Here is a 22,732-nt window from a genome sequence, read left to right as displayed (position 1 = left end):
TCTGTCACAACATTAAACAAATTTGTAAGGTCATTCTAGCAATTTTTATTTTCCTTAAATAAATCTGTTAACAAGTGACTGATTTTTGGAAAACAAAAACAAAACTGTCAGAACATAAAATAAATCTGCCATAACGTGCTACAAAATGTCGGTCAAACTAGCAATTTTAATTTTTGATAAAAATCTGCTATCTATCGGCAGATTATTGGTAAAATTATTAAAATCTGTTGTAATTTTAAATAAATCTGCTATCAGTAAACGTCAAACTAGTAATTTTCCTTTTATCAACAAATCTGCCACGTTACAACATATTTTTTGTTTAACAAAAAAAACTGTAACAACTAAAACAATAACTCGGCCACAAATTATAACAAACCGATATAAATAACAACAAGTCTATAGTGTCGTTAAAAAAAAGTCTGCCTTTAGAAAAAAATCAGCCGTAAAAAAAAACTGTCACAACTGATTTTTATAAGTCTGTCGAGCAAAATAAATCTGCCATTAAAAAAAAACTGTGACACTCGAATAAATCTGTCACCATTACCACAAATTTTGTAAATTCCCCCCCTATCATTGGAAAAAATATTAAGGGTATTATGGTATTTTTTTTCCTAACAAAGCACGAAAATGTATTTTAAACATGAAAATAACTCAATTAACCTTTATATTTTAAGAGTTAATTTAGCAATTATTCCTTTAATTTGGGTTAATCTAGTAACTTTCCCTAAATATAATCGTTCATAATTTAAAAGTTTTTACTTAAGTCATATGATACTTTTCATTACTGCTGTTTAGTAAAAAAAAAAAAAAAATTTGAAGTTTAGTAAACAAATTTTAAACACTTTTCATTACTGTTTCTCTCATCATCTTATATTATTCTTGTTTGTTTCTACATCTACTCTATTATCACATTCTATCAAGATATATTGCACTGTAAATTAATTCTCAATGAAAACATAATTACTTTCTTCATACTAACATTCAATACTTTGTTTTATTTAGCTGCATGGTTTTTTTGGTTATATTTCTAGTTTTAGCAAGAAAGATTAAGAACACAAGATTGTTTTAAGAATAACTTTCTTATTAGCAAAAAGAAAATAACTCAAAACCTTAAGCTTCTCACAATCTCTCTATCTCAATCTCAAAATGTAACAAGAACAATTCCTGCAGCTCATTCCTTCCGGTTCCTTATGTTTAAGGATATGACATGTTTGCAATTTGACCATTTCTCTCTCTCTCTCTCCATGGCTCATTATCTCTAGGCTGCAGTGTTGGGAATCCTGTGGATCTTGTACCAATATTGCTGCTTTCCATGGAGATGGGAAAGGCACAGGTGAACACCATTCGAAATATGCGTGTAGATGATACATTTTCACCTTTTGATGTTGTTGTCATAAGCTATATGCTTTCCCTTTGTAGGTTTCTTTGCTGCATTTTTACTAGCTTGCTACGATGTTGATTAGGAAGAATTCCAGAGCATTTGTAAAATTGGTTAGTCTAATTTTCTTTCTATAGGTACTGGATTTTCTGATGCAGAGCTTCAAAAGCTGTCTTCCAGTCTTTGCTCCAAAGTGATTGCTACTCCAAAAGTAAGATATTACAGAGTTGCCTTCCTGATTGTAATGGCCTCAAATAATCCAAAGTCTTTGTTGTTGCCTTGCTGATTGTAATGGCTCAAATAATCCAGCAATACTACAGAGTTGATGATGGTCTCAATCTGGTACGACTATGTTTGTCTTTTCAGTTTTCACTAATATCGATAGGTAACAGCTTCAACGTTGTAGTATCTTATGGGTCCAAGTTTATTGATGCAAAGCTAAATAAATGTATCAGTTCCAAGTCTTCATGAAGATTACAAATCTATCTTAAGAGAATCTAAAATTATAAATTGTAATGCATCAAGCCATATATAATATAAGCCAAGGCAAGGATGAAGGATCTTCGCACCAAAGAATCAGTAGCCTCAATACATGATGGATCAGCTTATTCAGATAAGTCAATCTCTCAAAGTAAAAGTAAATGATCTTTGCACCAATACCCAATTGGTATCAGAATAGCTAATTTTCATATCAAAATCAAGAAATTTACAAGCAATTCAAGTTGAAGGGGAACATTACATCAAAGAAGAAGAGACAGGTAAGCTTCTCTAAATCGAGAACTTTTCTTGGTCTTTTCAGCAACTACAAAGCTCTCCAAATTGTTTTTATGTCCGCGAACGAATCTTGTCGATTTGAGATTTCGCGGAGTCGAGCTGTTTCTGCGCAGAGGTTTTCGCTTTCTCAGATGTAGTGAGGAAGAAGAGGTTGCAATTTTTCTGGTAGACACGTCGAGAAGAAGAGAGACTGCTCAATTCATCCAACGAAACCTCTTGCCTCTTTATCTCCTTCTCTAGTTCGAATTCGCGACCAGAAGAGGACGACGAAGAAGTCGCCATTGTTTTTTCTCCGAGTGCGGCTGCGAGGGGACTGATAGAGTAATTTTTCTTAGGTTTTTAGAATAAATAAAGATAAATGGTAAAATTAATGCCACATCGGAAATATTATTTTAGTTATATTGGCATACACAACATCCCACATCGGAAGAAACTTATGAGAAGCGAGGTTTTGTTTGGGTATAAATAAAGAGGGTCTGTTTTGGCTGAAACTCATCTTTGCGCTTGGGGCAATGACGCAGCTTATGAGGTTCTAACCGAGGCGCGTCTATTGCTGGTTGAAAACTATTTCCAAACCCCCTCCTGGGCCTAAGCTTGTCTTGGGCCTTCGAGAATTTCTGGAAGGGCTCCCTTCGGGGTAAAGCCCTACAATACTCTAGTTTAAAATATTTTGCTCCCTTAATGTTTTTGTTCTGAAATTAGCATATTTATGTTTCTTAACCATTTGGTATTAAGCCCTGTTTTAAAAATTTTCTTTTAGCGATGTTTTACAATAATTAATTAATTAATGTATACAATTTTAATGAAAATCATTAAATTTTCTTTAAAATTATATTTTTATGTGTTTATCGTAATTTTAAAAACAATACTATAGTTTTATATTTTATTTGATATTTGTTTTTAACATAAATAGAATTAGTTATATATTTGATATTATATATTTGTATTTTATTATTAATTTAATAAAATAATCTTAAAATTAATTTTCGATTAATTTCTGTTTAATCTCCGATTTTTTTGTTAGGCGCTAGGCCCAGCTCAACCGTCCGACTAACGATTTCTAAAATAGGGGTATTAAGGGTTTCTTAGATTGGTGTTGTTGATGTTATGTGATTCATGAAAACACGCGTAGATGAGACCAGAACTCAACGAGGTGAAATTTAAAACCCACATCTAGCCGAAGTCTTGTTTTCAGGAATCCACTGCTACGTGTGATTAAATGAATGGGTCTAAGGCATGAAACGGTGCTATAGAGTTTTCCAAACATTTTTTGATACTGACACAAAAAGATTTATTCAGCATAGAGTACATATATCAACAATCCAAAGAGGTGTTGTTTCTTATCCGAGTTTCAAGAGGCTACAAACAAACAAATGGACAAGAATAAGGAATAGAGCTGGGTTTGAAACGTGGGATTAGTGCCTCAGGTAAGAGCAAAAGCGGTTTTCACCTCCCCTGACACCTCGCCAAACGCTTTAACCAGAAAGTTTCTCACATGGTGCAAGATTGACAAAGGGGATAAAATGAAACAAACAAATCGGAGATGTAGAATGAACTGTGATCCCGTCATGAAAACGCTTTGTGTTTTTTTTTGGCTTAGAAGCATTTTCTGTGGACAATGCCTGGACCAGCCTCATCATACTCAGCCTTAGAGATCCACATCTGATTAAACACAAAAGAGACAACCAATATGAGGAATTTTCTACATTTAATCAACCGAGTGCGAGAGAAGCTAAAAATGAGAAATGGCGGTTTCCAAATTTTACCTGCTGGAAAGTGCTGAGAGAAGCAAGGATGGATCCACCGATCCAGACACTGTACTTCCTCTCGGGTGGTGCCACGACCTTAATCTTCATGCTGCTTGGGGCAAGAGCTGTGATCTCTTTGCTCATACGGTCTGCAATACCTGAGAACATAGTTGTACCACCACTGAGCACAATGTTACCGTAAAGGTCCTTCCTGATATCAACATCACACTTCATGATCGAGTTGTAAGTTGTCTCGTGGATCCCTGCAGCTTCCATTCCCACAAATGATGGCTGGAAAAGGACTTCTGGGCACCTGAATCTCTCAGCACCGATCGTGATCACTTGTCCATCGGGTAATTCATAGTTCTGCTCAATGGAGGAGCTGGTTTTTGAGGTCTCCATCTCTTGTTCATAGTCTACAGCAACAAAGGAAAGCTTCTCTTTGATGTCTCTCACGATTTCCCGTTCTGCTGTTGTGGTGAACATGTAACCTCTCTCGGTAAGGATCTTCATGAGGTAATCAGTGAGGTCACGACCAGCAAGGTCAAGACGAAGGATAGCATGTGGAAGAGAGAAACCCTCGTAGATTGGCACAGTGTGAGACACACCATCACCAGAGTCCAACACAATACCTAAAGAACATCATTTCACTGTGATCAAGACGACACGATAATTATAAAAAAAAAAAACAGACCAGAAAACTAAATCAATAATGTACTAACCGGTTGTACGACCACTGGCGTAAAGTGATAGAACAGCTTGAATGGCGACATACATAGCTGGAGAGTTGAAGGTCTCGAACATGATCTGAGTCATCTTCTCTCTGTTGGCTTTTGGGTTAAGAGGAGCCTCGGTAAGCAGAACCGGGTGCTCTTCAGGAGCAATACGGAGCTCATTGTAGAAAGTGTGATGCCAAATCTTTTCCATATCATCCCAGTTGCTAACAACACCATGCTCAATCGGGTATTTCAATGTGAGGATACCTCTTTTGGATTGTGCTTCATCACCAACATATGCATCTTTCTGATTCATCCCAACCATGACACCGTGATGTCTAGGTCGACCAACAACACTGGGGAAAACCGCCCTGGGAGCATCATCTCCAGCAAAACCAGCCTGTGTACAAAAGAGTTTGTATAATCCACGTTATCAATAATATCTTAACAAGAAAGTGAGAGAATCCACAAAACCTGACAAGTAAAGGAACTGAATCAACTAACCTTGACCATTCCAGTACCATTGTCACAGACAATGGGTTGAATATCATCAGCATCGGCCATGGTTTATGAACTGCAATCAAGAAAGAAGCAAAAGCGTTGATTAATCAAAAACAGGATTCACATACTCATCGGATGATAAAATTGCAAGGATTCATGTATCATCAGATGATCAATTGGTTTCTTCATCCGTCAAAGTAAAATCAACAGATTCCGAAGTCAAATACTTCAACAAAAACATTTCAAAGTTCAGATTTCTATAGACAAAAAAAGGAAGAACAAAAGAATCCGGATCCGAAGCAAAATCAACGAAGATCACCAAGTCAAACATCAACCGTTGAGCTAATCGAAGCCAAGATCAAAACATTTTCCAATAGTTTGACCGATCTAAAATCCAACCAAAAATCAAATCCGAAGTAACTTCGAATCGTAATCGAGATCCAACACAACAAGGAGCAAGGAGTAGATCGGAGGATTCATTTACCTTAAAATCGGAGGAGAAGATCGAGAGATCGAGTAAGAAACAAGAACGAAGACGATAAGGATCTGGCTCACTCTCTCTCTCTCTCGCTCTCTCTCTTAATCACCGGAAAGTACAACGGCCGATGAAGAGCTGAAGACGACGAAACAATTCAAAGAGGGGAGAAGTATAAATGTGTTATTTCAACTATTTATATAGTCGAGCTTTATCTGGAGAAAATAACAATTTTATTTTTGGACCATGAAGAACCAAAAAAAGATAACATGACCTGGCTGTTAGACAGCCTTTTAATTGAGATTTTTTGGAAAGTGTTTGAGAAATATTATGGACCGTTGGATTTATCAGATGGGCGTAGATGGCTAATTAGATTGACTGTGATGATATGGCTTATGTGACAGCTTCATTAATGCATATTCCAATTCTCAAGTCGGCGAGTCGAGGAGACAACGACGATGGCCATGTTTTTTGATTCTTGATTTCAACAAATTTGATTACTATATTGAAAAAAAGAGTATCGTTTTCTTTTCTTCTTTTTTTTTTTTTCTTCTTTTTCTCTCCGAAAAGAACTATACAACATTTTTATTTTTCTTTTCAAAAGACAAACAAATAAAAGAATTGTGCTACTGCTATTTTGTGTCCAAGACCCACATCCTCTAAAACATAATTCATCCTCTCATACTTTAAAAAAAAAAAAATATATATATATATATATATATAGTTTTGTTTGTAATTTGTAAACGTAGTTTCAAATAAATAAACTTTTTTTTTGCATATGGTCAAGTTATAAAATGTAAGACACCTGAAAGAGAAAAAAAAATGAATTGATCCATAACGTTATACGCATATGAAGGCTGTATATTCTATGTGGGTGCTACTAATCCACCACAACTTGCTTATTAGTAAATTAGATAGACTAATTTTGATGAATACGAAATGATACGAAATTTTGACCAAGAAAATAATAATATATAAAAAAAACTGATTAAAAACAATAATGATATAAGATATTTGAATTTGATAGCAAAACATCGCGTCCCATGCCATCAGCTGGCCTGATCACATATTGTTATATATATATATATGTGATTTCATCTTTTTGTCACAAGAAATATAATACATTAGTAAGAATTCACAAATGGTTTATCTCTAATGTCTAACCAGCAACACATCAACATGTCAACATAAGAGAAAAATTCTTCTGATGCGAGCGTTTCTTGCAAGGAAGTATGTATGCTTTGTTTGTTCGTTTCAAAAACTAAGCTGACGTCCCGGAATAAATAAAATGCCTACCTCTCCAAGTTATCTATGCTCTATAGAAAAAAAAAAAAAAAATGGCCAATCATCCATTCTTGAAACCAGTGTATTAAATCTTGTGAGTTGTTAACCAATAGTAATAAATGTATGGTTGAAAGAATGGTGATGTCTTTTAGACACCACAAAGCCATATATCAAACTATGAAGTTGATCAAGATATAGAGGTGAAACACTCTGATAGCTTTCTTGAAGTCCTGAGAGGTCTAGTACCATCATGTATTGTAGAATCTAGCCTACATGCCACATCGATTAGAGGTAATATATGTTTTCATAGAGATTAAACGCACCATTTAACATGATATCACATTCTTATATGTGTACGTTCGCAAAAAAACATCACTTATTTACAGTTTTGTGACTTTTATCACAATGTTTTTGTATGTATTTATGTTTCACAAAAAGTATAGTTTTGTATTTATAAAACTTTAGCTGCACACCTATTATTCTAGATTAATATTCTGCTAATCAAACTTACACATGTGTTAGATAAAAGTATATATAAAAGAAATTTTAAATTATAACTAATACTTATAAATTATAACAAAACAGATGTATATAGCTATATAGTATCATCATATGTTATTTATTTTAATTACAAACACAGGTTATTAAATTATTTGATATTTGAGTCACATAATTTAATCTTGCCGACAGCTACAACATTATTAATCGTCATATTCTTTAAAAGTTAGGCATGCATATACTCGAATATAAAGTTGATTAGCCTAAAACAAGACAAAGCGGTACACGTCAGATAGACGAGGCAATACTGGCTAACCTATGTGGTGTATTTTGTCTTGGCTTTTCAGTTTTAAGACATTATACACAAAGGAAAAAAAAAAGTTTGTTGGGTAAAATACCCACTACGATATTTTTGTTCAAAAAAAAAAAAAAAAACCACTACGATATTATAAAATTTGGGATAATTGGATATATGAACAAATAATATATATGTGTTCTTATTTTAATTTTAAAAGATTTAATTAATTATGCCCAAATTTTTGTTTGGTTAAGTTATGTATAAAATCATATACCATATTTAGTGTTATCACATGAAATTTTCATAACAAATCCTTAAATTAAAATCCCATGTTTGTTTTTGTTTTTGGTTTCAAAGTCTAGTATGTTGGTCCACTAACCGGAACAAACCGATTAAAAACCGGAAAAAGGAGCTGTCAACAGGATAGAAAACTCTAAAGTCAACTTTATGATCCGCCTGAACCGCATGCCGAGAGGAAAGTTGTGTTGTACTTGTACCCTAAGAAGTAAGAACGTTGTGCCCCATGATCATGAACCTACTTCTAACTCACAATGCTCATGTCATTAAATTGCGACTCTAATTGATACAATAATAGATATATGTTGTATGACAGGCCACGTTATGATATTTTCTTCTTAAATTGGTTTAATAAGTTTCTTTTTTTTCTTATTTGGTTGTAAATACTTTCTGGTTGTGGCTCACCACATTCATTATGCTCGAATATAGAACCTGATAATTCACATTTCCCCAAAATCATTCTTGTCCTAATGAATTTTAAAATCAGTCATTTTGTTCATTTTTTATTTTTATTTTTTAGTGATTTACCTATGTGATATTGCGGATACGAAAAAATTGGAATAACACAAAATTTATATGAAAAATTGAGTTCAGTCAAATATTAGGTTGAATAACCCCCCACCCACATTAATCAACATGAGCCGAAATATTAATCAGAAATTTTCAATTGAAAACGAAAAGTTAAATATTCTGGGCTTTGGTGGGCTAAAGACTAGGCTATATATATAAATAAGCCCAAACAGACCTGACCCGGATTAGAAACTATGGATGATCCGATAACTGGTTCAAGAGGAATTATTACCTCAATACTGAAATCATTGGCGCCAACAAAAGTGAAACATTGCAACTTCGTCGTCGTCTTCAGAAGAATCTGAGGTCTTCGTCTTCGTCAATGAGTGCGGTAAGAACTTTCCCCTTTTCCAAAAACTTAGTAATCTGGGTAATTTGTTCACAGCTTCTTGTTTGAATTTCGTATGACATTGTTCTCGAAAATTTTATCTCTTAAAATTGAGATTCAATCCCACACTGTTCTGAATGAAGCGAAACTTNTTTTTTTTTTTTTTTTTTTTTTTTTGTCAATTGCTACTGTTTACTTCATGTTCAATGTCTAATCTTAATTTGGCTGAAGTGAAACAACGCTTCTCGAATATCTAGGGTTTTCTATTTAGTCCGTACCACTGTACGCCTTGTTTTGTCTTAGTTTTGCTAAATCATTCAACTCCAGATTCCAAATCTATTTACTGATTGACGATGCTGGTTGTTAAATTATTGTGGTCACTCTCAGTTCCCTTTTATCATTCTCTTCATGTGAATCAGTATAACATCAAACCACCCCTTTTTAGTATTAATTTGATTTGACCATATTATGGTGGATTCGTGCTCGGGACCCTTACATTCGCTTTATACCGTTTGTTACAGTATAGTCGAGTGGAAGTGGTCGTCGAACTATTGTTTGTATGAGTAATTTCACATGTCAGGTTCCAAAATATCCCTCTTGTTGTCTGTAAGCTGGTCTATTTTAGGGGACCTTTCAGGTTTTTTTTTTGTCCGAGGCAGCGTTTAGTTCTTCTTCCACTGTGTTGTTTAGTGAGTTTCTCTAGTAATGAGTAGATCTCTGGAGTAATGTTACATGTCTTCAGCTCGTTATAATCCATTTTTCATGAATTTGGTTTAGTGAAACTGATTTTGGTACTTGAACTATATTGGCATATATGCTGGTTGTTGAACTATATTGGCCACTTCAGTTTCATTTATCAATTTCATCATGTGATCAGTATAACATCGAACCACCCCTTTTAGTATTATTTGATTTGACCATATGGTTGATTTGTGCTCGGACCCCCCATTCGCTTTATGCCGTTTGTTATAGTACTTGTGACCTCTCTCTTTTTCTTAAATCTACCACTTGTTTTTCCTTTCGGTGGATTGGATTAGTGCATGTTTCTCTCATTTGTGGGCCTTGACATTTTTTTTACTCTGGGGCTTCGCGTTGTCACAGTTCTATATGGCCTGATTCTCATCATATACTACAACTTAAATGTGAAGACTCTTCTACTTCTGGAAGGGTACATGATAATATTATAAGCTTTATATAAAAGGGCAGTAATCCTTTTGATAATCAGTAAAAATAAGCTAGTGGCAGAGCATGACTTTTATATAAACCTTGAAACTTCTTAATGGTAAAGATTAAGACATTTCTATTAGTTGACTAAGTGTATTGGCCACCTCCACTAGACTATTGCTTTAAGGCGTTTTAAGTGATTTTCCTTCTCATCATCCTGTACATTGGAGTTTTGAATTGTTTATGTTTTCCGTTTTCCAATGTGAGTTTTTGCAGATCTAAGAAAACTTTTCCGTTATCTAACACTTTTTCCTTTTAACTTTGAAATATAAACATTTAGGAGTTCAAGATATGAAGAAAGTAACAATTTTCGTAATATTTACAACTTTACATTGGAAATGCTAAACTTGTTTTTTAAGTGTAGACCGCTTGTGATCTCAACTAGTTCTACTTACATAGTGCTTTAATTCGGTTTGAAACATAATTGCTACAATATCTAGGTGACTAGTTCACCTAAAACAGCGTAGCCATCTTTCCGGTTGTAGTGGTGCTATTTGCACAATGATGCTGTCTTGTGGTGGTTGAGTGGAGTTTAGCGAGCTTGTTTGGCTGCAGTCGGCGATCTTCTCGCATGTCTGGATGAGGCAGTGCCTGCAGGTGGGACATGACGAGTGTGAACTAAGCCACTTGTCTATACACCGGACATGGAATCCATGGTGGCATGTTGGCAGCAGCTTCACACGCTCTTCGGAAACAAACTCTGAGAGACATATTGCACACTCGGTATCTAGACCAGGCAGATTCAGTTCAGTAGAGTAACTTACTGTCTGGAAACTCTTCAAGGCTTTTCGTTTGACTCCTGTGTTGGTCAAGCGAACTGGGTGGTTGTCACCAGCTTCGGATGGTACTAAATTGGAGCACCTCAAGGCACATCTTATTATAGAATTGAGTCCAAGTGAGCAAACGAGTGCACATAAGAGGACTGATAGGACCATAACAACATTTGCATCAAAGTTGTTATCACCTACATATGGGGATGGTGCCGGAGTTGGTGACTGATCACGGGAATGAAATAGTAGTTTTCTTGAATAAGAACTTCCAAGAATTTCTTGAAAGATCTCAGTTGGTTTCATGGTGGGAATGGAAATGGTAGTTGACATGGTAACTTAGTTTGAAGATAGATGATGGGTGGCGTTCTGGGTTTCCGTTGGAGCTTGTTTATATAGAGAAATGTTTGGAGGTTGTTTATATAGAGGAAGGTAAAGTTTCATTTTTTTTTATAAATATTTTAATGAGGAATTGTTTCTTGTTTCATTTATTTTTTTCTTTAAATAATGGTTGGATGAATAACTATAAAGATCAAGCTCACATTAAGGACCTTTACCTTTTGTGTCTAATTATATTAAATCATTTATAGTGAAATATGCTTTGCTATAGAAAATGGGTCCATCATACCAGTTGCTGCAATAGTAGTGCCATGTGGCTGTGGCCTTAGCAAATCAAATCTCCAAGAATTGCTTCCAGGGACCCATGAGCTTTTTAACTGGAGCAGCCAAGAACTTTCCCCATCTTAGCAGCATTCAGATAATATCTCCTGGCTCATTTTACTGAGATCTCAATCTGTCTTGGTATTGAGGCTTCTATTATATGTTTTATTCTTCTGTTTGGAGAGTTTATCAAACTATGCCACAAACATTAAATTAAGTTGTGGTTTTGAAGAATACCTTGTTTCGTGAGGCTTCTTTTGAACTTCTTGTTCCTTTTTAGTTATTTAGGGTCAAGTCTTTCTTAGATAGTTCTGTCCCAGTGATATCTGTATTTTATCTACAATGAATTTGGTTCGGTTTCAGGCATCACCCTGATGTAGTGTTTCATATAGGAAACTAAGCAAGGTTTGATTTACCTTTTTTGTTTTCTTTTTCTTTTGTGCTATTTTTTAACAGTGGTGGATCTTAAAAGCTTTGTTAAATTTTGTGCGGTTTTGAAGGTGTACGGAAGAAATAATTCCATTTAGTGAATTCTACTTATGTTAGGGGAACAGGAATCCACCCCATCTGTAGTAACTCAAGTTGTCTATAAGAGTAGCCAAAAGGACAAAGCCTCTCCCAATCAATCTTGTTAAAGGCTACTTTCATCAAGAAAGATCACTTTCATAGCATTAGTATCCACCTCCTGCTTTTTTTTACTAAACAGTTTTTCTCTCTTTATCTTTTACATAACTTTGTTTTAAAATCAGAGGTAAAGCAATTGGTCCCACGACTGAACGAATAAAAAATGATTCTTTTTTGTTTGCTTTATGAGATATCGTATTTCATTGGTTGCAAATTGCGAAGGAAATCTGCATGAATCTAGTATCAAATGTTTTTCTTGTAGCTCCAAATCAAAGCAAGATTCTCCGAAAGTTGCTTTTGTAGAACAGTTTTTTTTTTCTTGCTACTTTCCTAATAGCTGGTTTAGTGAAACATTAGATTGGGGAAGATTGTGTATCTTTTGGATAAAAAGTTGATGTTACATAGTAGGAGATGCCTCTTTTCTATCTTTTCTCACCGGTCTTATTCGGAAATGGATTCCTTTTTTATTTTGTCTGTGCCATTAGGTTACATATAACTGGTACCTTCTTTAAAGCAAAGAAACTTTACTTTTGTTGTGTGCTAAATTGATTCGTTTGCTTGGAATATCTTAATTTGATACTCAAATCACTTTTGATTGAATTTTTTTTGTTTTTCAGGACTACAAAACTGCAGGTGTAACATTAATGAAGGTGTGGACATTGAACAGAACAGAAAGAAACATACCAAGGTCAAATCACGCGACTTAAGGTGAAATAACACAACTCGATGCATTCATTATGTGAGAATGGTTTGGATCCAATGGGTTTTAAGGGCCATGGGAAAAGTTTCAGGAACATTTTAATTAAAAAGTTCTGTTTTGCTAGAAACTGGAAATACTGAAGCACAGAGCTTTAGTCCTGTCTCTTAATCATTTATCTACCATTATTGACTTTCTTTGGTGGAACCTATTCTTTAATCATTTACTCGTCAATGCCATTTCTCAGTGTTCATCTTTTAGTGCACTTTTGATTAGATATATATTTGTTTATCGTTCCTACTAAATATCTAATAGATATGTGTTAACTGTTAACTAAAACATATGTTAAGTAAATATCTATTTGTTCATTGTTCCTAGTAACTAAATATCTGTAAAGTGTAAAGTAAATATTTATTTGTTCATCTTTCGTAATAAAGAATTCTTTTTCTGTTTAGTAAATATCTATTTGTTCATCGTTCCTGCTAATATCTTTTTATCTTTTTTTGTTTGTTTTGATCATGGTATTTGCTATTTTGATGACTACTCATGTGTGTGGATCGGTTTTGAGGCATATAGATAGATTAATTGGGTCGTGTCAAGTGGATAGATGTATTTTTTGTTCATGAACTTCGTGCATTTGTCACTATCAAGAATACATGGGATAAGGTCTGGAGCGTAGTTGCATCTCGTAGACTACACTTGGCATTCGTGATCGGGAAACCATTTATTCTGTCTAGTGACTTTTTTGGTTCATTGTACTGATATGACACATAAGAATATATGACTAGCACTTATCAATCTTTGGTTCTAGTCTTATAGATGAATCTTGATGTTTTTTGGATAAGATTGCAAATTCACATTCCACTGTAAAAATAACTTTGCAAAGAACAGTTTGGTGAACTCGTGAGACATATTCTCTCTATATACACTTTGCTACATGCAAAAAAGAAAGACATAAAAAAATTAGAAGTATCCTTTGGAACCCTCTATGGCTTAAGACATAATTTGTGATCAGATGTAAAATCTCCTATCTAACTAAAAAGCATAAATTCTGAATTTATGATGGTTCCTGGCTTTCTTGGCATCTAGTTAATTTCTCTAAAAGTGTTTACCCTTCCTTCAGGTTCGAGAGGAACAATCCTGACAATTACACTCTCTATGACACTCTCTACGGGTGCTGCCGCAACTGAATCAGCTTGGCTGAAGTCACCTAATATCTTTTGGCATGTCTCAACCAGACAGTGTCTGCAATTCGGACATGTTAAATGATGTTGAAGCCACTTGTCTATGCAACGAACATGGAACCCGTGGTTGCACTTGGGGAGCAGCCTGAGCTGTTCACCGGAAACAAAATCTGACAAACAAATGACACACTCTTCGCCAACCCCCGGCAGGTTCATCTCGGGTGAGTAGCTCACAACTGGGAACATTTTAAGAGCTTTCTTCTTGATTCCTTTGTTTGATGAACGTCGTCTTGCTGAAAGACTGGATATAGGCTCAGAGATCATGTAACGTGAAGAACGTCTGGATGCACAGTGAATGATGTAATGCAGCCCGAGGCAGCAGATGATGCCACACACGAGGACTGAGAGAAGCATCAAGACATGCCCACTGAGGTTGTTCTCATGTGTTATGATTGGAGATGGTGCAATCGCAAAGGCTTGTTGAGTGTTGTGGTCAAATGGGTTGTGCAGAAGCAGCTTTCTAGAGACAAAACTGCCGAGGAATTGTTCTTGGAAGGCTTGAGCTGAAGAAGGTAACTCTGTTACAGACATTTTATACTCTTTGAAAGAGCTTAAGATCAAAGTCTATTCTCTATGCTTTGCTTGGCTTTGTTTGGTTATTGCTTCTTAAAGGTTTGAGGAATTCAAAGTGGTCTTATATATAGCTTGAGATGCTTATTGATTACTGAGTGGGGGGCATAGAAATTATATAATTGGACACTAATAATTTTTGTTTATAAAAAATGGGTTTTCTTCTTCTTTTCTTTTTTTGTCCAATGAGACTTTGGACCCAGAATGAGCTTATTTAAATTCAAAAATCATTGAGTGCTGATTGTGCCATTGGCTCATAGTTCCTACAACCCCCAGATGCTTGTGTAGGTAGGTACTATCACTTTTCCAACGTTGAATTTGGAAATCATTTATTTATGTCTCACTTTAAATTAGGAAATTTTTATTTTTTTTTATATCATTTTTGTCTTGTGTTGATTCTTGATAAGCTAGATTTTAATTTACTTTCATTATTATATGATCTTGAGTTTGGGGAAAACATGCAAATTCTGTTTAGTAATTCCCAAGTATCTAAATGTCTGCATATAAATGGCTCTCTTGAGGTAAAAGAACATGAAAAAAGATGAGAACTCGAATATTTTTGGGAATGCTCAAGTAAGAGTTTTGCTGCTTGTCAAAAACTGAAACTTGAAATACTCAACAGAGCTTTAGTCTTTTCTTTTAGTTATCTATGTATCCATTATTGATTTTCGCTCTACGACTTTCTTTATTCATTTACTCTTCAACGCCAATTCTCAGTGTTCGTCTTTCGGTGAACTTAAGTATTCATAGTTCCTACTAAATATCTTTCGGTGAACTTAAGTATTCATAGTTCCTACTAAATATCTTTGAGTAAATATCTATTTTTGTTCATTGTGCAAGGATGAATAGGCACAGCCTATTGTGTACAGCTCTTTTGCTTTTTAACGGTATGTCGACGAAACTTTCTCCATTATTTTATTAGCACTGTTCTGAATTATAGCTACGATATTTGTTATATCACAAAAAGGTTAGACATGAATCTATCTTACTGATCGAGGTCTTTTAGTCCAACAAGTGGCCCGGGATTTTCTTAAAGCACTAAGATAGTCTTTTTAAACATTATCTTCCAACGCATCTCATTTGTCCTCTAGTGCTTCTGTCTTTAATCACTGTTGTTACTTTTAACGCTGTTAATAGTAGAGCATATAGTTCTCCTTCACCAAAAAGAACATGAAAAAGAATTGCAATGGGACTCGAATGGTAGCGGAAATTTGAACATCTTTTGTTTTAACAACATCTTTTAATGTCCTACGGTTGTTCCAGAGTAGTTTATTGAAAGCAGAATTATAGATTGTTGAGAGAGTAGTTTAGACCATTGGTTGTTGCAGTAAGGTCATTACTTATGCTAAATCTGCGATTTATCACTGAGAAAGTTGTACTTAAAAAAATACTTTGTTGTAGTTTTCACATTCTTCAATAGCATATTTACCAGATATTATCTGATACCATCTGATATTCCTCAGATGCGTGTAATGGACATATGTTACCTGTAAACCACAGTCTTCTGTTATTAACCAATAACTCTTATTTTTTGTGGACATCCGCAATTTTTATTAAGCTCCCTTTTTTTAAGTGGGGCTGTGCTTATTAATTGAACTTTTCAACACTTAATGTACATCTTATCCAATCAGAAATGCCTAGGATCTTAAGCCCTATCTGAATCATCATTTGTTTATAACATGTCTTTTGTTTTGATAACCTTGTTTGTGACATGTTGCTCCCCTTTTTTTTAACTGTGGGATCTCCAAAATCTCGTAGTTAGAACATGTGGTCCTTACCTCAATCAATATTGGTATTTTTTTAACAATAGATTCTTGATACCAACTTGTTTAGCTGGTTTTGAATCACTCAGTGATCAGGATTCCGGGTTTGGTATTTGGTAAAATCTATGAAAATGACTAAGATATCAACTGGTATATATAAATATCCCTATATCATGTTGAACACTTCATGTGTTCATTTTTATTTTATTTGCACAATTATTTTTTCTTATCTTAGAGATAGAATCCAATTAGGCCAACTTTGTAGTTTTTCTTCTGTTTCACACTACGAGATAGCACTGCTACTGTACAAGACCCAAGATGTGCGCTTGTTGTGGAGAAAAAAAGAATTATAGAGAAAGTATATTACATTAGACAGAACATCACCATGATACGATACAAACTTCAGTACCAATATGATAAGATAAAGTGTGAGTGAAGGCATCAACATGTATCAACCCTCAGATTAGAATAGGAGCGGCTTGTGATGAGAATCATTTGGAAGTTTAACCGTTTTCGGTTTAATAAAGGTGAAGGATTTCTCACTTATCTTACTTCACACCCTCTTTTAGATTTTGGTGTGTGACTTATGGGGATGTATTCTCTCGACCAGGATGGTAACTACAGATCAACTCTACATCTTTGGCATAGATATGTCTGGTGTCAAAGTTAGATCCCATAAGATGGGTACATGACTGATGGTTAAGAATCTTGCAAGACAAAGTTTAGTGTAAATTAACTTGATATCTTACAAAACTATGCATCCCCCCAAAGTAGCTTTCAGGTCTGACTTATACATAGAAACTTAGGTTGGTTGGTTTACTCTATTATTGGTTGGGTCCGTATTCCTTACGTCAGAATAGATTTCGTTATCATTGTCGTGAAGGACCATATGAGTCATATCATATGACATGTTATTTGCTATCCCGATGACTCATGCGTGTTGATCGATTTTGAGTTATATGGGTTGTGTCAAGTAGATATATTCATTTTTTGTTCACAAACTTTGTGCACTTTTCAGTATTAAGCGTACACGTGATGAGGTCTGGTTTGTATATGCATCTTCTATAGACTAGACACTGTTTCTGTGCATAAACCTTGTCATTCATTACCAGGAAACCATTAGTTCTGTCTAGTGACATTTTTGGTTCTGTGTAGTGATTGATTATGACTCATAAGAATATGACTAGCACTTATCAAGCTTTGGTTGTATATGATTCTTAATGTTTTTGGATAAGACTTCATAATATACATTCTACCGTAAAAGATAACTTCGCCAAAAGAACTTTGTTGAACTCGTGAGATGCTATTGAAAGTGAGATATATCATATATTCTCTCTGTGTCTGTATACACTTTGTGCTACAGGAAAAAAGGACATCAAAATTTTAGAAGTGTCCTATGTTTTTTTTCTCTTTTTAGAAACCCCTTCTATGGCTAAAGACATGAATATTGCTCAAGATTATAATATCTCCTATCTAACTGCTGACAAATTCTAAATTGATGATGTTTTCTACCTTTCTTACAATCTAGCTGCTTTCTCTAAAAGGGTTTACTCTACTTTCAGGTTCTAGAGGAGCAATCCTGACAATTACACTCTCTGTGGGTGCTGTCGCAACTGAATCAGCTTGGCTGAAGTCACCTAACATCTTTTGGCATGTCTCATCCAGGCAGTGTCTGCATTTGGGGCAAGTCAAATGATGTTGAAGCCACTTGTCTATGCAACGAATATGGAACCCGTGGTTGCACTTGGGGAGCAGCCTGAGTTGTTCACCGAAAATAAAATCCGACAAACAAATGACACACTCTTCGCCAACCCCCGGCAGGTTCATCTCAGGTGCGTAACTCACAACTGGAAACATTTTAAGAGCTTTCTTCTTGATTCCTTTGTTTGATGAGCCTCGTGGTGTTGATAGACTAGATATAGGCTCAGAGATCATGAAACTTGAAGAACGTCTGAATGCACAACGAATGATGTAATGTAACCCAAGGCAACATATAATGCCACAGATGAGGACTGAGAGAAGCATCAGAACATTGCCTTTTAGATTGTTTTCATGAGTTATGAGAGGAGATGGTGCAACTGCCAAGTATCGTTGAGAGTTGTGGTCAAATGGGTTGGGCAGAAGAAGCTTTCTAGAGACGTAACCGCCAAGTAATTGTTCTTGGAAGGATTGAGCTGAAGCAGGTAACTCATTTGCAGACATTTTTTTATTCTTTGACAAAAGCTTTAAATCAAAATTTCCTCTCTCTGCTTTGCTTTGCTTTGTTTGGTTATTGCTTCTTAAAGTTTTGGGGAATTGAAAGTGGTCTTTATATATAGCTTGAGAATGTTACTGACAGGAGAATTTTATAATTGGACAGTAATAATTTTTTTTTCTAAAAAGTGAGTTTTCTTCTTCTTTTCAAATGAGAGTTGGGAGTATTTGGGACCCATAAAGAGCTTATCCAATTCCATTAAACTTTGAGTGCTGATTGTGCCGTTGGCCCAGACCACCTCCTACGGTAGGCTACCACAAGATGCTTGTATAGGGAAATTGATTAGGAAATTAGTTCTTTTGGTGTCACTTTATGTTAAAAACTCTGTTTCATATTTTGTCTTTGTGTTGATTCTTGATAAGATGGATTTCTGTTTACATTCATTATAATATGTTTTTAGGTTTGTTATTCATTCTTTTATATATTCCCAAGTAGCTACATGTCTGCATATAAATGGTTCTGTTGAGGTGAAATAACGCGACTAGGTGAGAATACTCAAGTAAGAGTTTTGTTGGATGCTATCATGATGTAGAAATGGTTTGGACCCAATTGGTTTTAATCCTGAGAAAAGTTTTAGGAACATTACACTTTGCCTAGAAAGTTGAAATACTGAAACAAAGAGCTTCAGTCCTTTCTTTTAATCATATATGTATCATTATTGGCTTTCTTTGGTGGAATCTATTCTTTATTCATTCATTCTCCAATGTTTTTCTCAGTGTTCATCTTGCTTTTAAGTAAATTTCTATTCATTCATCGTTCCTGCTAAATATATATATATATATTTTTTTCTGTTCGGTTTTGACAATGTAGGGGATCTCATTTTGAGAATGAATAGGCACAGCTGACTGTGTACAGTTTTTTTGCTTTATAACGGTATGTTCTCTAATTTTATTATTAGCACAACTCTGAATTATAGCTACTATGTATTATATTAGAAAAAGTGTAGACATGAATCTTATCATATTGATTGAGGTCTTTAGTCCAACAAGTGGCCCGGATTTTCTTAAAGCACTAAGATAGTATTTCTAAACATTATCTTCCAAAGCTATCATTGTCCTCTAGTGCTTTTGTTTTTACACTGTCCTACTTTTTAACTCTTGTTAATAGTAGAGTAGATAGTTCTCACCCAGCAAAAGAACATTATAATAATTGCAAATAGGAATTTAACTGGCAGCAGAAGTTTGAACATCTTTATTACTTTTACTATGATTATTTGGTAAATTGTATTGATGTCCTACGGTTGTTCCAGTAGTAGTTTTATGGCAGATTTCTAGAAAGCCTCAAAATTGTTGAGAGAGTTGAAGAATTTAGACTATTATCTTTAGCTGTTTTCGTAAGGGCATTACTTAAGCAATTTATCACGAATAAAGGTCTACTTAAGAGTTAAGAATTACTTTATAGCAGTTTTTACACTCTCAATGGCATATTACTGGATATGATCGGATATCCCGCAGATGCTTAATGGAGATATGCTACCTGTTAACCACAGTCTTATGTTATTAACCAATAACCCTTCCTTTTTGTGCACGGCCTCACTCACTATTAAATTGAACTTTTTAACACATTATTTGTGTCTCATCCAATCAGAATTGCCTAGGATCTTAAGCCTTATGTAAACCATCATTTTTTATAGCATGTCTTTTGTTTCGATAACCTTGTATATGACATGTCTTTTTTGTTTGATAACCTTGTTTATGACATGTTGCTCCCTTTTAAATTACAGGATCTACTAAATCTCGTAGTTCATGCGGTCCTTTAACTAAATCAGTTACTCGTAGTTTTTTTTAGAATGGTTTGTGGATTCGGACTTTGATATCTTGAGAATCTATGAAAATGACTATGATATCAAGTGGTATATCAAGTTGATCACTCCATGTGTTCTCTTATATTTGCACCATTTTATTTATCACAGAGATAATAGTAGCCTTATATCGGTTCATTTATCATATGACAATATCTTCCACTAGGTAGTGTGCATACCCCAATGAGCACCTGTTGTGGAGAAAAGTAATAGAGTGAGTATATTAAATCTAAACAGAAGATTCACCACAAACTGAGACAAACTTGAGTACCAATTTGATAAATGTCAGAGTAGAGTAAATTTTTGAGGCATCAACCATAAAGAGTAGAGTAGGAGACGCATGTGATGACAATAACTGGATGTTTATCCCCACTTAGATTTTTTTTGAGACCTGTGGCTGTGGGTATGGATTCTCTCAACTGGGATGCATTGTTTTTTGTGATCAACTCTAAATCTTCGATAGTATATTGTGGCATAGGTATGTTTGGTGTCAAGGCCAAATCCCATAGGATGGATTTATCACTTGACTGGCAATCTTACAAGACTGTATTCCTAGCTTTAGTTCTGAATTTAGCTTTTGGTTGGTTTTATTTAGTTATTGTGGGTTGGGTCCATATCACTTTTCTCTGGTAATGATGTTTTTTTCTTTATCATTACGGTGAAGAATCCTCTGGTTTAATCTATCTTGATTTTTAGGCATATAGGTAGTGTTTTAAGTGGGTCGAGTGGATAGATGCATTGTGTTTCACCAACTTTGTATATTTATCACTATCAAGCATACACGCGACCAGGTCTACGTCGTATATGGTATATGCATCTCTTAGATAAAACACTACTTACTTCACACAATCCTTGGCATTCATTACCAGAAACCATTTTATTCTGAGTATAATGATTGTGACACTTGAGAATATATGACTGGCACTTATTAGTCTTTGGTTATAGATGATTCTTAATGTTTTTGGATAAGAAAGCATAATTCACATTCCACTGTAAAACATATCTTTGCAAAAAGAACTTTGATGAACTCGTGAGATATATTCTCTCTGTATACACTTTGTGTTACAGGCAAAAACGAAAGACATAAAAAAATTGAGTTATCCTGAGTGAAATGTTTTTTTCTCAAGTGTCTAAAGACATGATTTGTGATCAGATCTAAAAATCTCCTATCTAACTAAAAAAGCGCAAATTCTGAACTTTTGATGGTTTCTGCCTCTCTTGGCATCTAGCTGCTTTCTCTTAAAGTGTTTACTCTTCCTTCAGGTTCTAGAGGAGAAATCCTGACGATAACGCTCTCTGTTGGTACTGCTACCACTTGATCAGCTTGACTGAAGTCACCTAAGATCTTTTGGCATGTCTCAACCAGACAGTGTCTGCATTTGGGACAAGTCAAATGATGTTGAAGCCACTTGTCAATGCAACGAACATGGAACCCATGGTGGCACTTAGGGAGCATCCTAATCTGTTCACCGGAAACAAAATCTGACAAACAAATGACACACTCTTCACCAAGCCCTGGCAAGTTCATCTCAGGTGAGTAACTCACAACTGGGAACATCCTAAGAGCTTTCTTCTTGATTCCTTTGTCTGATGAATCTCGTGATGTTGAAAAACCAGAGATCGGATCGGAGATCATGAAACTTGAAGTACGTCTGAATGCACAACGAATGATGTAATGTAACCCGAGGCAACAGATGATGCCGCAGATGAGGACTGAGAGAAGCATCAGGACATTCCCACTGAGATTGTTCTCATGGGAATTGAAAGTAGATGGTGCAACCGCAAAGGCTCGTTCAGTGTTGTGATCAAATGGGTTGTGGAGAAGCAGCTTTCTAGAAACAAAACCTCCAAGGGATTGCTCTTGGAAGGCTTGAGCTGAAGAAGAAGGTAACTCATTTGCAGACATATTTTACTCTTTGATGAGCTTTGGACCAAAGTCTCTTCTTTATGCTTAGCTTAGCTTGTCAGGTTCTTTTGCTTCTTAAAGTTTTGGGAAATTCAATGTGGTCTTATATACAGCATGAGATGCTCACTGATTAGTGAGTGGGGACTGAGAATTTAATAATGGGAGACTAATAATTTTTGTTCAAGAAAGTGCGTTTCTCTTCATATTTTTTTCCAAGCTAGTCTTGAGAGCTTATCCAATTTCATGAATCCTTGAGTGCTTATTGTGACATTTGGCCCATACCTCTCCAACCACAAGATGCTAGTGTAGGGACTCTTCACTTTTCCAACATTGAATTTTAAAACACTACTTTTTG

At 35.1% G+C, this 22,732-nt stretch overlaps 6 protein-coding genes and 1 long non-coding RNA gene across 7 annotated transcripts; 1 reads left to right on the top strand and 6 right to left on the bottom strand.

Moving 5' to 3' along the window:
* LOC109128901 lies at window positions 1,916-2,509 on the bottom strand. The gene has a single exon (XM_019236121.1). It carries the CDS (start codon window positions 2,432-2,434, stop codon window positions 2,204-2,206), a length of 231 nt encoding a protein of 76 aa, XP_019091666.1. The 5' UTR covers window positions 2,435-2,509; the 3' UTR covers window positions 1,916-2,203.
* Window positions 2,662-3,518, top strand: LOC104742452. The gene is made up of 2 exons (XR_760535.2): window positions 2,662-2,789; window positions 3,177-3,518. It is a non-coding gene; the product is annotated as an uncharacterized LOC104742452 (long non-coding RNA).
* On the bottom strand, window positions 3,430-5,784 carry LOC104742453 (actin-8). The gene is made up of 5 exons (XM_010463462.2): window positions 5,602-5,784; window positions 5,121-5,190; window positions 4,623-5,016; window positions 3,919-4,532; window positions 3,430-3,814 (listed from the first exon to the last, which is right to left on the bottom strand). Exons 2-5 carry the CDS (start codon window positions 5,178-5,180, stop codon window positions 3,749-3,751), a joined length of 1,134 nt encoding a protein of 377 aa, XP_010461764.1. The 5' UTR covers window positions 5,181-5,190; window positions 5,602-5,784; the 3' UTR covers window positions 3,430-3,748.
* On the bottom strand, window positions 10,382-11,327 carry LOC104742446 (RING-H2 finger protein ATL78). The gene has a single exon (XM_010463458.2). The coding sequence runs from the start codon at window positions 11,189-11,191 to the stop codon at window positions 10,541-10,543; it is 651 nt and encodes a 216-aa protein (XP_010461760.1). The 5' UTR covers window positions 11,192-11,327; the 3' UTR covers window positions 10,382-10,540.
* On the bottom strand, window positions 13,625-15,461 carry LOC104742448 (E3 ubiquitin-protein ligase ATL76-like). Its single transcript, XM_010463459.2, has one exon. The coding sequence runs from the start codon at window positions 14,612-14,614 to the stop codon at window positions 13,925-13,927; it is 690 nt and encodes a 229-aa protein (XP_010461761.1). The 5' UTR covers window positions 14,615-15,461; the 3' UTR covers window positions 13,625-13,924.
* On the bottom strand, window positions 17,606-18,738 carry LOC104742449 (E3 ubiquitin-protein ligase ATL76). Its single transcript, XM_010463460.2, has one exon. It carries the CDS (start codon window positions 18,616-18,618, stop codon window positions 17,941-17,943), a length of 678 nt encoding a protein of 225 aa, XP_010461762.1. The 5' UTR covers window positions 18,619-18,738; the 3' UTR covers window positions 17,606-17,940.
* Window positions 21,438-22,581, bottom strand: LOC104742450 (RING-H2 finger protein ATL75). The gene has a single exon (XM_010463461.2). The coding sequence runs from the start codon at window positions 22,375-22,377 to the stop codon at window positions 21,697-21,699; it is 681 nt and encodes a 226-aa protein (XP_010461763.1). The 5' UTR covers window positions 22,378-22,581; the 3' UTR covers window positions 21,438-21,696.

The sequence above is a fragment of the Camelina sativa genome, chromosome 14, assembly GCF_000633955.1.
Source record: "Camelina sativa cultivar DH55 chromosome 14, Cs, whole genome shotgun sequence".
NCBI lineage: Eukaryota > Viridiplantae > Streptophyta > Magnoliopsida > Brassicales > Brassicaceae > Camelina > Camelina sativa.
This window is presented reverse-complemented; position numbering and strand designations above follow the sequence as displayed.

What these genes read in the sequence shown, in the direction of transcription:
- LOC104742453 (XM_010463462.2), bottom strand. Translation starts at nt 5,180, where the DNA reads ATGGCCGATGCTGATGATATTCAACCCATTGTCTGTGACAATGGTACT. An exon ending in CGCCAGTGGTCGTACAACCG is followed by an intron (nt 4,533 to 4,622) that starts GTTAGTACATTA and finishes GATGTTCTTTAG; the next exon opens with GTATTGTGTTGGACTCTGGT. An exon ending in CTCTCAGCACTTTCCAGCAG is followed by an intron (nt 3,815 to 3,918) that starts GTAAAATTTGGA and finishes GTGTTTAATCAG; the next exon opens with ATGTGGATCTCTAAGGCTGA.
- LOC109128901 (XM_019236121.1), bottom strand. Translation starts at nt 2,434, where the DNA reads ATGGCGACTTCTTCGTCGTCCTCTTCTGGTCGCGAATTCGAACTAGAG.
- LOC104742449 (XM_010463460.2), bottom strand. Translation starts at nt 18,618, where the DNA reads ATGTCTGCAAATGAGTTACCTGCTTCAGCTCAATCCTTCCAAGAACAA.
- LOC104742446 (XM_010463458.2), bottom strand. Translation starts at nt 11,191, where the DNA reads ATGTCAACTACCATTTCCATTCCCACCATGAAACCAACTGAGATCTTT.
- LOC104742448 (XM_010463459.2), bottom strand. Translation starts at nt 14,614, where the DNA reads ATGTCTGTAACAGAGTTACCTTCTTCAGCTCAAGCCTTCCAAGAACAA.
- LOC104742450 (XM_010463461.2), bottom strand. Translation starts at nt 22,377, where the DNA reads ATGTCTGCAAATGAGTTACCTTCTTCTTCAGCTCAAGCCTTCCAAGAG.